The sequence below is a fragment of the Urocampus carinirostris genome, chromosome 8, assembly GCF_059441175.1.
Source record: "Urocampus carinirostris isolate Australia breed hairy pipefish chromosome 8, RoL_Ucar_1.0, whole genome shotgun sequence".
In the NCBI taxonomy this organism is placed as follows: domain Eukaryota; kingdom Metazoa; phylum Chordata; class Actinopteri; order Syngnathiformes; family Syngnathidae; genus Urocampus; species Urocampus carinirostris.
Window position 1 is genome coordinate 5,290,690 of NC_142356.1, and position 12,851 is coordinate 5,303,540.

General features: G+C 38.6%; 1 protein-coding gene across 1 annotated transcript in view; it reads right to left on the reverse strand.

Annotated features, from left to right (window-relative positions):
* Positions 1-3,431: 3,431 nt before the first annotated feature.
* suclg1 (succinate-CoA ligase GDP/ADP-forming subunit alph) overlaps positions 3,432-12,851 on the reverse strand; it is a 31,495-nt gene continuing 22,075 nt past the window's right edge. The window contains exons 8-9 of the mRNA XM_088341406.1: positions 11,881-12,069; positions 3,432-3,749 (exon numbers count right to left, since the gene is read on the reverse strand). Coding sequence (XP_088197532.1) covers positions 3,723-3,749; positions 11,881-12,069 — 216 coding nt within the window. The 3' untranslated portion in view covers positions 3,432-3,722. The remainder of the gene's footprint in view (positions 3,750-11,880; positions 12,070-12,851) is intronic.

Here is a 12,851-nt window from a genome sequence, read left to right on the forward strand (position 1 = left end):
GACCGCAGACATAGTCAAGACTTTAAAAGGACATCAAGGATTTGTCCAAAAGACGTCATTATCTGATTGAAATGACTAAGGTGTTGAAAAGACATCGAATGAACAAGATTAATTACCGAAGACGTGATTGGTTAGTCACAACGTGAGAGTAGAAAACTCGTTTTCAGATACTTGGGGAAAAAAAGGTTAAAAAGAAACCTTTCGTCAAAGACTTTATTCGGCTGAAAGGCAAAAGTTACTAAATTAAAACCTTTGAAAGCACTAAGGTTTGGTCCACAAGACATCTATATTAGGTTTAGAAGTTCAAAAAGATGCTTTAAGACATTGAGAGGATGCCAAGGCTTTGAAAATATTTCTTCGTAGGAGATCAAGAAGACGCCAAAGTTCTATCCAAAAGACTTCTTTATATGGTTGAAAAATTTAAGTTGGGAATAAAGTTTTACTAAGACCTTGAATAAATGTTAATACGCGCTGAATTTCCATCCAAACGGCGTCCTTTGTTGACAGGTTGAAAAAAGTTCTTTCAAGACGCCAAGGTTTGTCCAAAATGTCTATCTGGTTAAGAAACGTATTTCAAAGATGTTGGAAAGACACCAAGGTTCCGTCCAAATTGGTTCAAAAGTGTTAAAAAGAAAAAAAAAAGTCATAAGAAGTTAAAGTTGATGCCACGGGTCCTGAAATACATCATGCCGCATATAATTGGAAACCTTAAGCCCTTAGGATTCAAGATATGATGACCATTTGTCTTAAACAAGACCTAAAAGCTATAGACTATATACATTTACTTCAAAACACACAACAGATTTTAAAAAAAGTCCACCTAAAAGCATTTCTGCATCAGTGGACGTTCCTTATTGGAATCTGTTCCTTTTGCCACATAATTTCCATTTACAAATACATTATTTTCAATATGGTTAGCCTCCGACGTTTTCTAGGCCAATGGCAGGGTTTTTTTCATAATCCGCAGACCACATTAGCCTATAAGGGCCTCTATTGATAAAACCGCGTTTTTTTGCTCTGAATAATTTTATTCAGTAGTAACAGATTGAAATTATGATTGACACATTGGTTAGCCCATAAAAATCTTCGATGTGTATTCAAATCATAGCCGGAAATAAGTGCAGTTGTGCACAATCATTAATCGACTTCCTGAAAGAGAAGTCAAACATTTACAACTCCTTCAAAATGTCTAAAATACAGAGTTGCAGTCTTTATAGCTGTAAACTTGTCATCTCCAAATGGCCACTTTTGCATACGGCTGGAACCATCCTTTGAAAGACATGTAAAATACAATGTTTAGTTTTTCAGATTGTGATCAAATTTGACACGGTACCAGGTAAGGCTTCGAGCTATTGTACTACCTATTTTTCAGCGAAGATGCCCATGCTACACTCATCTGGAGGAATTTGATTGCAAAAACAAAATTCAGGCAAGAATAAAAACCTATTTCTGCGTGTTCCAACTCACTTACAGTAATAATTTCAGTTTGCGACAAAAAAAAAAAAAAAAAAATCAAGAGTCTTACCTTTTAGAGAAGAAAAACGTCCATATTCTCCAAATTGTTCAAAAACCACATTCATTTAAGCAAATTTTACAGGAAGAGGTAAATTGGTTGAAAATGAAAGTTTAAAAAAAATGTCCAAGTCGTTGAAAAGATGTTGAACTGTGTTAATTATGGTAAAATGACATCTGAGCCCTTTAGTGTTACCTGTGGTGTTCCGCAGGTTTCAGTACTTGGCCTCCTTCTTTTCAGTATTTACATGCTTCCATTAGGTGATATTATTCGCTATTATTGTCTTTTATTAGCATATTTGGTATTGGAGTCATCCAAAAGTCATTGAAAGTAATCCAGTTAAAGTAACCCTACCCAACCCTGTGTGCCTTATAGTCCTAAAAATACGGTAACTCATTCACTGCCAGCCTAGCAAAAATAATTTTTGACCGCTCTTGCAGTCTATGGGAGCCTAGCTGAAAGGGACCTTTGACGTCAGTAGTAGTCTATGGCAATGAATGAATTACCATTGGCATTTTCAAATGACGAAAACATCATTTCCGGTATGTAAGCTCCACCTGACCGTAATTTCCACCCAATACATTTAAGGAAAAAAATAAATCTTGTACATACATAACCCGCACCTGACCATGATAAGGTTGAGTTTATGCAAATTGTATTCATGTAAAAAGCACATAACGGCATTAAACCTCTATGTTTTTTATTGGCATTTGTGACTTCATTTTTCCTGCACACACCTCCCTCAGTTTTCCCTTTTCTGCTAGAGCGCCCCTGGTGGGCGTTAGGAAAAATGCATATGTTAGCTGCATCACTGCATATGCCACAATGTTGAAATTATGTGAATGAAGTTACGGCTTATAGGCCAAAAATTATGGTACTCTATCATTATGACTTGTTTTAAAGCACTTTTTCTCAGCTGGTGGGTCACAGACCTATTTTCAGTGGGTTGCGAATTTTTGCCTTGGCAGAATCATCCGAAAAATAAAGAAAAAACCATGCACTCTGCTGTCCCTCACACACAGCAATATGCGTTGAAAAGAACAGAATATTGAGCCGCCGCCACACATGACACATTTGCTCTCTCAGCCCCCAAGGTCAATAATACTCTGCCGGGGATAATGGATCACAGCCAAAACGGTGGAGTTTATTCTAGTCTGGCCACAATGGCACGCTTCAGCAGCCCCAACCAGAAGAAAAGTGTTCTGCCCGCCCCTGATCTCAGCAATAGTCGAAAGGGGATAACGGATCTCGGCCAAAACGGTGGGATTAATTTTAGGCGGTCTACAGTGGCTCGGTTCAGGGGCCTCACCTGGGAAGAATGCGCTTTGCTGGCCTCTCTCAGCAATAGTCAACTGGGGATAATGGATCACGGACAAAAGTGCCTTCTGCTTGTCCCCGCTTAAAGAAATATGGGATGGGAGATAGTGATTACAGCCGCAAGAGTGCAGTTCATTTTGGTGGTAATAAAAGCGCAGAAAATAGTCCCAATTTGCAGGAATAGGCAATCGGGGATAACAGATTGCAGCTGCATGAGTGCAGTACACTTTTTAGTGGACAGAGAAGAAAAAAATGTCAAGCTTGAGAAAATCGTACCGTTTCATTTAATGTTTTTCAGATCGAGTCTTGTAAAATAGATAAAGCTACTGATGTTTTTTGTAGAATAAAGTTCTTCACAAGCTGTGATTGTACGACCAACTGAGAAAACAAACATACCTAACCGCAATGGCATTTAAAACATGTTCGAAAGCTCTCACGAGTTGATTGTGTCCCCTTTAAGTGCAGAAGTGGCATTTACACGTAGGTTTGTCAAATTATAAACCACAGTTTGAAAGGCTATTAGTCATGATGCGTTCAAATAGAGGCTACTCGCTTGGTTCTGATGGAAATCACAACCCAAAAAAACGACAAGGAAGCGGCATGATGACGAGAAAGGTTTCTTATTTGAGCGGGTTTACAAACGATGGGGTTCGCGTACTACAAGCTCGGCTTTTAACATCGAGCGGAGGAAGGTCGCGACGCTTTTATGTGGCGGGTGTAGAATGCGCTCTTAGAAATACCAGTAAGACGTGATTTCTTTCTTTTCTTTCTTTCGTGGTGTGCGAGATCATGACGAGAATTACGACGGACACCGAAACGTTGTTCTCGCGGTTGCCGAGAAAAATCGGGATCGGAGATCGGAGGAGTTATCTTGAAGGTCTTCTGGAACTGCTCACAGCATCTTTCTCTTCTCAAACTCCTGAAGAAGAAAAAAAAAAAACAATGGCATGAGACAGTCACAAGGGTATATTTTTTTCATTGGTAGTTATAGAACCCTCTTGTAAACTAATCCAGTTCGAAACAGGCACGTTTTTGGCTACCGTGCCATGCTCAAAATTAACTACCACTATCTAGTACACAGGTGTCAAACAGGCGGCCCGCGGGCCAGATCAGGCCCACCAATGGTTTAAATCCGGCCCGCAAGACAACAGTGAGAGAAGCGCAAGAGGAAAATGAGCTGTAGTTTTAAATATTTCCACCGGATGTCACCAAAGCCAGTTAACACTTGCAAAACAATTGTGGTAGTATTTCTACATTTCTCTCTGACTTTTTTTATTGATTTCTCCCTCTTTTTCGTTCTCCTGTTCACTCTCTCTCTCTCTTTTCTCTCTGACTAACTCTTTTTCTCTGTCTTGCTCTCTATTTTCTCTCCCTAATTTACACTTTAATTCTCTTTCTTTCTATTTTTCTCTTTCTTTCCCTTTTGACCTCTCTCTCTCACATCTCACTTTGTCTCTATTTCTCCTGCTGACTCTTTTTCTTTCTGTCGTTTCACTTCTCTTATTCTTTTTATCTTTCTCTTTTATCATTTTCTTTTTCTCTCTATAGTCATTTCCCCCTTCTTCTCCATTCATATCTCTATTCTGATCTCTCTTTTTATCTCACCGTTATTCTGTCTCCCTTGTTCTCCCTATCTGTTTATCGCTCGCTTTCCCTCCCTCTTTCTCAGTCTTTTTCTCTCTCTCTCTCTTTCTCTTAAACTTACTAGTCCGGCCCCCGTGAGATTTTTTTATAGCATTTGTGGCCCCGAGCTAAAACGAGTTTGACACCCCTGATCTAGTAGATCCCCGAGATAAGGCAACCCCACAATACAACGCTTTCGCGTGTGTTGAATTACATGTTTTTTTACATCATTTTTTCCATTTTGCATCCCCAAAAATGTATAAAATTCAAACTTTGTAAAGTGATCATGCATATGTAGAGTTACGCCTCCAGGATGCTTGTCTGCTATTGGTTGGCGTCATAAATGATGCTGGTCTCCAATTGGTTTGGTTTGCATCACAAAAATGGCAATATCCTATTTGCTCAACAACCTCCCACAATACCTTTCTCTAATTTCAGAGCAGATTCTTGTGTGCTGCATAAAAAATGTGCAGGTTGGAGCGATACGATACTGTATTTTTGTACTGGATTTAGTCCCTGTGGGCCCCAAGACTAGCAGCGATAAAGGGAGAAGCAAAAACATAACCATGGAAAGTTTTGGAAAAAAAAAAGCTGACAATTATCAATTTTTTTTTTAAAAAAGGCACACACATTCAAAGAAATATTCCTAAGACATGAAAATCCACACTGGAATAAGTTTTAAAACCATTCTTTAAAAAGCCGCAGTGCCTTTCCCGTCTGCATCCACCCACTACTCCACTCGACCAGCTTTAGTCATGTAACACAAAGTTAATCAAATTGTATTTTTTATTTTAAGGGCTATAGAAATAAAAATGACTTGACTTTAAAACGTATATTTGCTTATAATGTAATCATGTACATGAACATTACACAAAGGTTGCACCTACTACATGCTATTTTGTTATATAAACAACGGTTTAATTTAAACCCGCTGTTTCCTCAGCCCTCTGGATCCACCTGCTACTCCAATCTACCAGTTTGATTCACGTGACACCAAAGGTAAATGTCATTAGTTTCCTTACACGTGGATTTATTTATAATGCAATTTAATCAGTTTAACGCATATTACACATGAATAGTACATAAATGTTTTCATCCAGGGTATTTGGTGTACTGAGCTAAATACCATAGGTTTGTATCTCCCGCTATACGGCAATTTCAGTTAGTGATCCCCACTTTAGGTAAGATACGTGTTGCATCCTGGGGTCTACTGTAATTTTTATTTTTAGTATTGAGGCAAAAGGATGCCTATTTTAGGCAGTAAATGTATTTTTTTCTAAATCTGACATGAAAAAAGTAGTGTTTTGGGGGAATACTGAAATTGGCTATTTCCAGCATGATAATAGTCGTTTCTATCCCCCGTTGTACAGCAATTTAACTTTGTGGTCCCCATCTCAAATGGAATTCATGTTGTATATTGGGAGTTTATTGAAATTGTTACAATCCAACTTATAATCAACAGTCTGGAAATCATGCTAGTTAATAAGTAATTTTAGCAGGTAAGTAGATAAATAAAATTAATTCATAATGAAGTCGCACATGTTATATTTTTTGGGCGTATTTACAATGGGTTATTTAAAGGACATCCGGATAGCAAAAATACTTTCCAGATTACAGCTTTTGTTGTCGTTTTTTTTGCATAAATCCCGTCTCATGTCCCCTGGGTCTCGTGCCATGCCTACCAATTCTGTTTCGAGATATATCGCACACAAACAAGGATGATAGAATACGTCCTTCCCTTGGAAACTTCTCTTCCATGAGATGCGGGGCGGTACCTTAATACAAATGCCATTTATCAGCTCGGCGGAACACACAAGGACTCTCCCTCCCTCGGCCTGGCACATTCCAATGAGGCTTGGACATAGCTGAAGGTATACTGCCACCGTGAGGAAGCGCCGGCTGGATATTATATATTTTTCCCCCTGAAAATCCCCCTCAAAGCCTCTTGTTGTTGTGGGAACGGGCAAATGAATTAAGCAACCTTTTGCTGGGTCAACACGGGAGTCGCGCTTGATTGCAAGCATCTGCTTTAACAAGGAAGTCGGTGGGGCCCGGTCATTCGGGACGCGGCTTTTAAGGAAATAACAGTTGTAATGGCACGGGGGAAAAAAAGGGAACTGTGCTTGTTTTGCACACGGTTGCTTTCGTGTGTTATGAAAGAGTCGAGCCTGTGTTTCTCTGACAGGAGATTGACATCTGACAACGAGAGGGAGAAAAAAGGGAATGGAGCGTTGCCATTCAAAAAAATGGGGCCAGACAATTCAATGTTTTATTTTGTTTCCTGAAAAGATTTTTTTTGAAACCTCATCCAAGAAATCAGTGTTTTTTTTTTTTTAGAAGTGTGCCGTGAGACCATGTCTAGTGTGCTGCAGGAAATTGCGTGTTTTCAAAGCGAAAAAAAAAGACAGCCGATTTTTAATATCTTTGTGTGCTTCCAGTGATGAGCAGTGAAAAAAATTCATCTATATTAGCAGGTGGCAGCAGATTATCTTTTGTTTTTTTATTTTATATACTATAGATCCGCAGGATCGAGAGCGTTCTTCATTCGGTCCCCAGGGTTGTGAAATGCTCTGACCTCTGGGAGTCGATCTGCAACCTCAGCGTAACCGTTTAAATCTAGGCTTAAAACACACTTTTATTCAATAGCTTATGAACAACCCTATATTCTATGTTGACAATATCTGTATTGCAACATCCATTCCAGCCTGGTCATCCTGAAGGGCGGATTACCTCATGTGCAGTCCCTTTTCAATGTTTTTTCTTTTTCCTCATGTTGAGGTTTTTGAGTTTTTCCTTGCCCTCATGTGGGTTTTAGATCAGGGGATGGTGTCATAATAGTCTGTGGTTTGCAAAAATCTGTGGTTTGTGCAGCTATTTGAGACTGTGATTAAGGGCTAGACAAATAAACATGACAGGACTACTAATCTGCTCATGAGGTTGTACCATGTAATTACTTATTTGGTTTGATGAAGCAGTTTAAGAAAAAAAGAAAACAAATCAGAGTAAAAAGGGTGCGAATCATTTCGCTTATTTGAATTTTTTTTTAAAAAAAGGTTAGAACATAGATACACATTTTTTGTTCCACTGACAAATCATTTATTACTCATTTTTCTCTCTTATTTTTTGTAGAAAACCAAGAATGTAGTAAAACTTGCAAAACTGTTAAAAATATGGTCTACCTTAGTCATATCTATCCATCTATCCAAAATTAAAGCTAAACTATAATTATGGATCAAAATAAAGTCTAAAACCTTCTCAGCAATATAAAAAAAGACGACATGAAACTGAAACCGGGCATTATTTTCTAAATGGACAGAGTACCTCTAGATTAATTCATGAATAAAAAAAGGTTGAGAAACACTGGTTTGAGTACACTACACATATTTTTATTAATTGAGGTATTTGTGGTTGTGTAGGTAAACACTTTATATTTTGGGTATTTTGGAATGCTTAGGAAAGTATAAAAATGAATAACATTCCTTTGTATGGGTAAAAAAATTTCAGAACTCCTTTGAAAAATGTCGGTGTTCCACCACTGATCTGGAACGGATTACCTCGAGGTAGCACTTTTTCCCCCCTCATTTAAAAAAATACTATACAATAATTACTTATTGATAAAGCAAGCTCTCTTTCTGCAAGAAACACTAAAGAGCTAAGCCATAATAAGTCACCTGGTTCAAGATGTGTACAGTCTGCTGTGATTGGTCAGCTTTAATTAGTAGTATAAAATAGCAAAAATAATGCGCTCCGTGGCCAGAGCACTTAGGCGAAAGGTGAGATATAGGCAGATAGGCGCAGTGTAAAAAAGTTCTAAAGGCTCTTTGAACAATGTTGGGCATTGTTAACACATACTTCACGGAGAAAAAATATATAATTTAAAACTTTTTAAAAGGCACCTCAAACAACACATCCCACAGTGTTGTGTGAATGTCATATATATATATATATATATATATATATATATATATATATATGCATGCTTGCACCCCTACACTGCATCCATCATAGCACTTGATGAGATTAGCCGTAACGCTGTGGGTGGGAAATTGAAAAAACTGTGATTGGATTGCACCATTTTTCACAACTACTGTGCATCCCTTCTTTATATATGGATCGTTTCATCCCTACACAACATCCATTATAGCGCTTGATGAGATTGACCTCAACACTGTGGGAGGGGAAATTGTACAAACGGGGATTGGATTGCACGTTTTTCACAATTAAGCACAATGATTATAAATTCAACGGTGGGGAAAAGAAAAACATGCATGTAAATCAATAACAGCCTGCGGACGAGCCGGTAGCGGTAATGAAAGTATAAAGTGACAAATGAATGCAATACATGCATCGCATTTGTGATATCTCCTTTGAAGAACGCTTCTGTTGAAATGTGCCGAAATAAAAGACGAGGCTGCCTTAACTCACCCGCTGTCAAAGGCGCAGGGATTAAATTTCAACCTTTTTTATGGGATATTAAAAGTTCCGGCTCCCGCTTTCTGCTACATGATATAAAGTCGAGTTCAAGTTAGTAGACTAAGGAGAGCTTTATATTATTTGGGCTTTTGCCGCTTATGATGTCGGTTGCTCAGAAAGCTCCGTCAGTTGTCCTTTCAAATTAATCGGTTTTAATTAAGAATCACTCCAATGTAATTAAAATTTGTTCAAATAGGTGTACGCTGGAAGAAATACATAAACAACAGGTTTATATGTATTTTATTGTATTGGTCGAGTTTCATTTTGAAGTTTAAGTTCATGATAAAAAACGCATTATATTACAAATCGATTTTAATAAATGCTACTTTAAACACACCACTTCTCACAGAAAAAAATACATGTGTGCGTGCGTATGTATATATAAGAAAAACAGGCATCGATTCCTAAAAATTTGGGGGGATACCAATGTATAATACAGATTACTTAGAGGGAAATCTATTCAGTATGGATTAACTATAATTTTATTACAATATCTAGAAAAAAAGTATTTCTCGTTTTATGTGGAATAGATTATTATTGATATATTTTTAAAATTTATTTCTTTTTATAAGTGAAAAATAGCCATATACAGTGGTAATCTAAACTGTAACGGTGACATGAAGAGCATGCTGGGAACACACATGTTCACTGAGTTGCCAGGCAGATTTGAAGCGATAGCCAGTTTGTGGGAAACTCTGGGAGCGGTGAATAGCAGCGTGTACTGTTCTGTATTTTTGACTTTGTAACTAGAATCAATCTTTGTAACTAGAGTCAATATTATCCCGTTCGTGTAGCTGGTTTGCATTTATATAGCGCTTTTCAAGTCAATGAAGACCCCCCCAAAGCGCTTTACAATGTGCTTTACACTTACCCATTCACACACACTTACAAACCGATAGCAGCGTCAGCCATCCTATCGGGGGCATTAAGGGATTCAGTGTCTTACCCGAGGACACTTCGACATATAACACTGAGGAGCCGGGAATCGGACCTGCGACAGGTACCACTGTAATTGTAATTAAAGGAGAAACGACTTTCAAAATTAACTGATTTTTTTTTTTTTTAGATTGACAACATCTTTATTATAGTTCTATATGTGCTTACTGTGTCTAATTCTCTATATGTCTTATTTAGTTTACTTATTATAGTCAACAACTTTGATAGTTTCTTACTTTGATACTTTCAACACAAAGAACCCATTAACTGATATTTTTTAAAAATAGATCTAATATCTTATTTATTTTAAAAAGAGAAAAACAACTATGTAATAATGGTTACTCCTTTGATTATGTGTACCTCCAAAAACAAATTAAAAAATACCCCCCCAAAAAAAACTTTTTGTACTGTTTTTGTACAGTACTGTTTGTACTGTTCTCTGAAGTGAGAAGTAAACAACATTGTAGGAGTACTACAAGTTTCTTGGTAATTTTTTGCATGGAATAGTCTTTATTTTTTTAAACAAAAAAATACTGTTGTATTTAACATTAATGTTTTTTTTTGCTGGTCATTCTGAAAGTTTGATTACAACCACAAATGTCACGCACCAGATAGTTAACTTAAAGAAAGGTCACATTTAGCTATTCAACTGTGCTGACATAGTTGCAACAGGGATTTTTCTAGTCATCCATAAGCCTTCTAATGCAAATAACAAACACAAGGTACTATTAAAACACTGGAGTGCTGGACCACTGAAATGGGCCTATATAGACCTAAGAAAGTTATTGCAAAAAAACAAGACATTTGCATCCAAAAATAGTAATTTACCATGTTAAAAATATATCTGGTGGATTTCTGATTAGTTGAATGTTATCTTCATTTAAAAGAAAACAATACGTTTCCCTTTAAAATAAGGACATTTCTAAGTGACCCTAAACTTTTGAACAGTAGTGTACAATTGTTAAACCAATGATTGAGCCGGTATATTGGGTTTGTTCTTTAGTTTCAATGTATAAAAGAGTATTCAATAAATTAATGAAGGTTTCTACTTAGCGGGTTTTGACTATCGCAGGAACAATTTGGATTGCTACCCCTGTGAAAATCAAGGATCACTGTACAGTGGAACCTCGGTTTTCGAACGCCTCTCAGTTCGAACAAATCGGAGTCCGACCAAAAATTTTGAGAAATCCTTGCTTCGCTGTTCGTTCAAAAAAATCGGAGTTCGAACGCCGGTAATGCCTGAGTGCGTACGCTAGGGTGCGATGCTGAGCGGCGTACGGGTGTAGATCGCTCTTTTCGTGACCAACTCTTATCGCGTGCGGACGTGCTTCGTTTTGCTTTTAATATAGGTGTACAAAGTGTTTTAGCCCCTAATTATGCCTCCGAAGAAAGTCAGTGCAAGCAGCAAAGTTGCTACAGGTGAAAAAAGAAAAGTAGTGCGTACAACTATTGCATTTAAGAAAGAATTAAAAGCAAAATATGAAGGTGTGCGAGTGTCTGATCTTGCTAGGGAATACAGCACGGCTAAATCTACGATCAGTACGATACTAAAGAATAAGGAGGCTGTGAAATCTAGTGATGTGGCTAAGGGAGTGAGTGCTATAAGCAAGCAACGGCCGCAAGTTTTGGAAGAGTTTGAAAAACTTTTGATGATTTTCATAAATGAAATCCCCACCGTCCACCTGCGCCTTCTGCTGACCACCACAAAGGTAAGAAATCCTATTCATAATTCTTTTCTTTATCCTTTTTTTTGTTTTTACACGTTCATGTTGGCGTAATCTTTCATACGGAATATTACGATAACACGAACGTACGACTGGCCTGGGTTAGCTTTATGTTTACGTTAAACATATAATGTAAACATTCAGGGTGTTGGAACGGATTAAAACGGTTTACATTATTTTTAATGGGAAAAATGATTTCGGTGATCGAAACAAATCGGTTTTCGAACAGGGTTCTGGAACGGATTATGGTCGAGAACCGAGGTTCCACTCTATATGTTTGAGAAAATTGCTGACCTTGAACATGGTGCTTCCCAGCTGGGCCGGAGACATGCTGACCACGACCCCGGCTGCCTGCAGGGCTGCAATTTTCTCTTTGGCGCCTCCTTTTCCGCCGGCAATGATAGCACCGGCGTGACCCATCCTTCGGCCGGGCGGTGCGGTCAGCCCGGCGATGAAGGACACCACGGGCTTGGCGTTGGCACCCTGGACACGTCGTCGTCGGGAGAAAAAGAGGTGAAAAGACCCACTAAAAGGATAATCGTCTCATTTACGAGCGAGGACTTTACCAAAGCATCCTCACCGTGTCGTCATTGATAGGACACAAAGAAATATAGTGGACGGGGGTGGGCATAAATCGCGGCGATTTGTTTTCTGCACCTGCGTTTTACTCCGAAGGAAACAAGCCGTGTCCTCCCATTACGGATTCCCGACGATAAGCGTCTTATCTGAGCAGCCATCTCTGTCGCGTTATTAAAACAAAGGGTCAATCAAGTCGTTTAATTGCATGGGTTGCCGTATGACCAGATTGGGGGTGCCGAGGCGCCTGCCATCTCAAATCATCTCATTTCCAGGATGCTAATTAGTCGCGCCGGCGCTGATTAGCTTGCGCCTTGACGGATGGCGCGCTCGGCTGGTTGGATCCCTTCCCAAGGTGAGGCGCTCTGATGTGTCACCTGTTGCAGTGACGGCAAAACTGGGAGGCGGGATATTATGTGGGTACTAATGCAGTGCTTTGGATAAAATCGGGGGACGAGTAGAGTAAGAGATTAATTGACAATCGCTTGCTATATGCTGTTATAATAATCAATCCAAGACTTTTTTAGATTAGAAATCCTCAGAGACAGAGACAGAGACAGAGGGCTAGCCAGTAAGAAACACTTTAGAGAGAAAAAGTAAGAGACTGAAAGATAAAAAAAGGAGAGAGACAGAGAGCGAGAGAAATCCATAGAGAAAGAGAAAGCCAGAGAGAGAGTAAGGAAAATAAA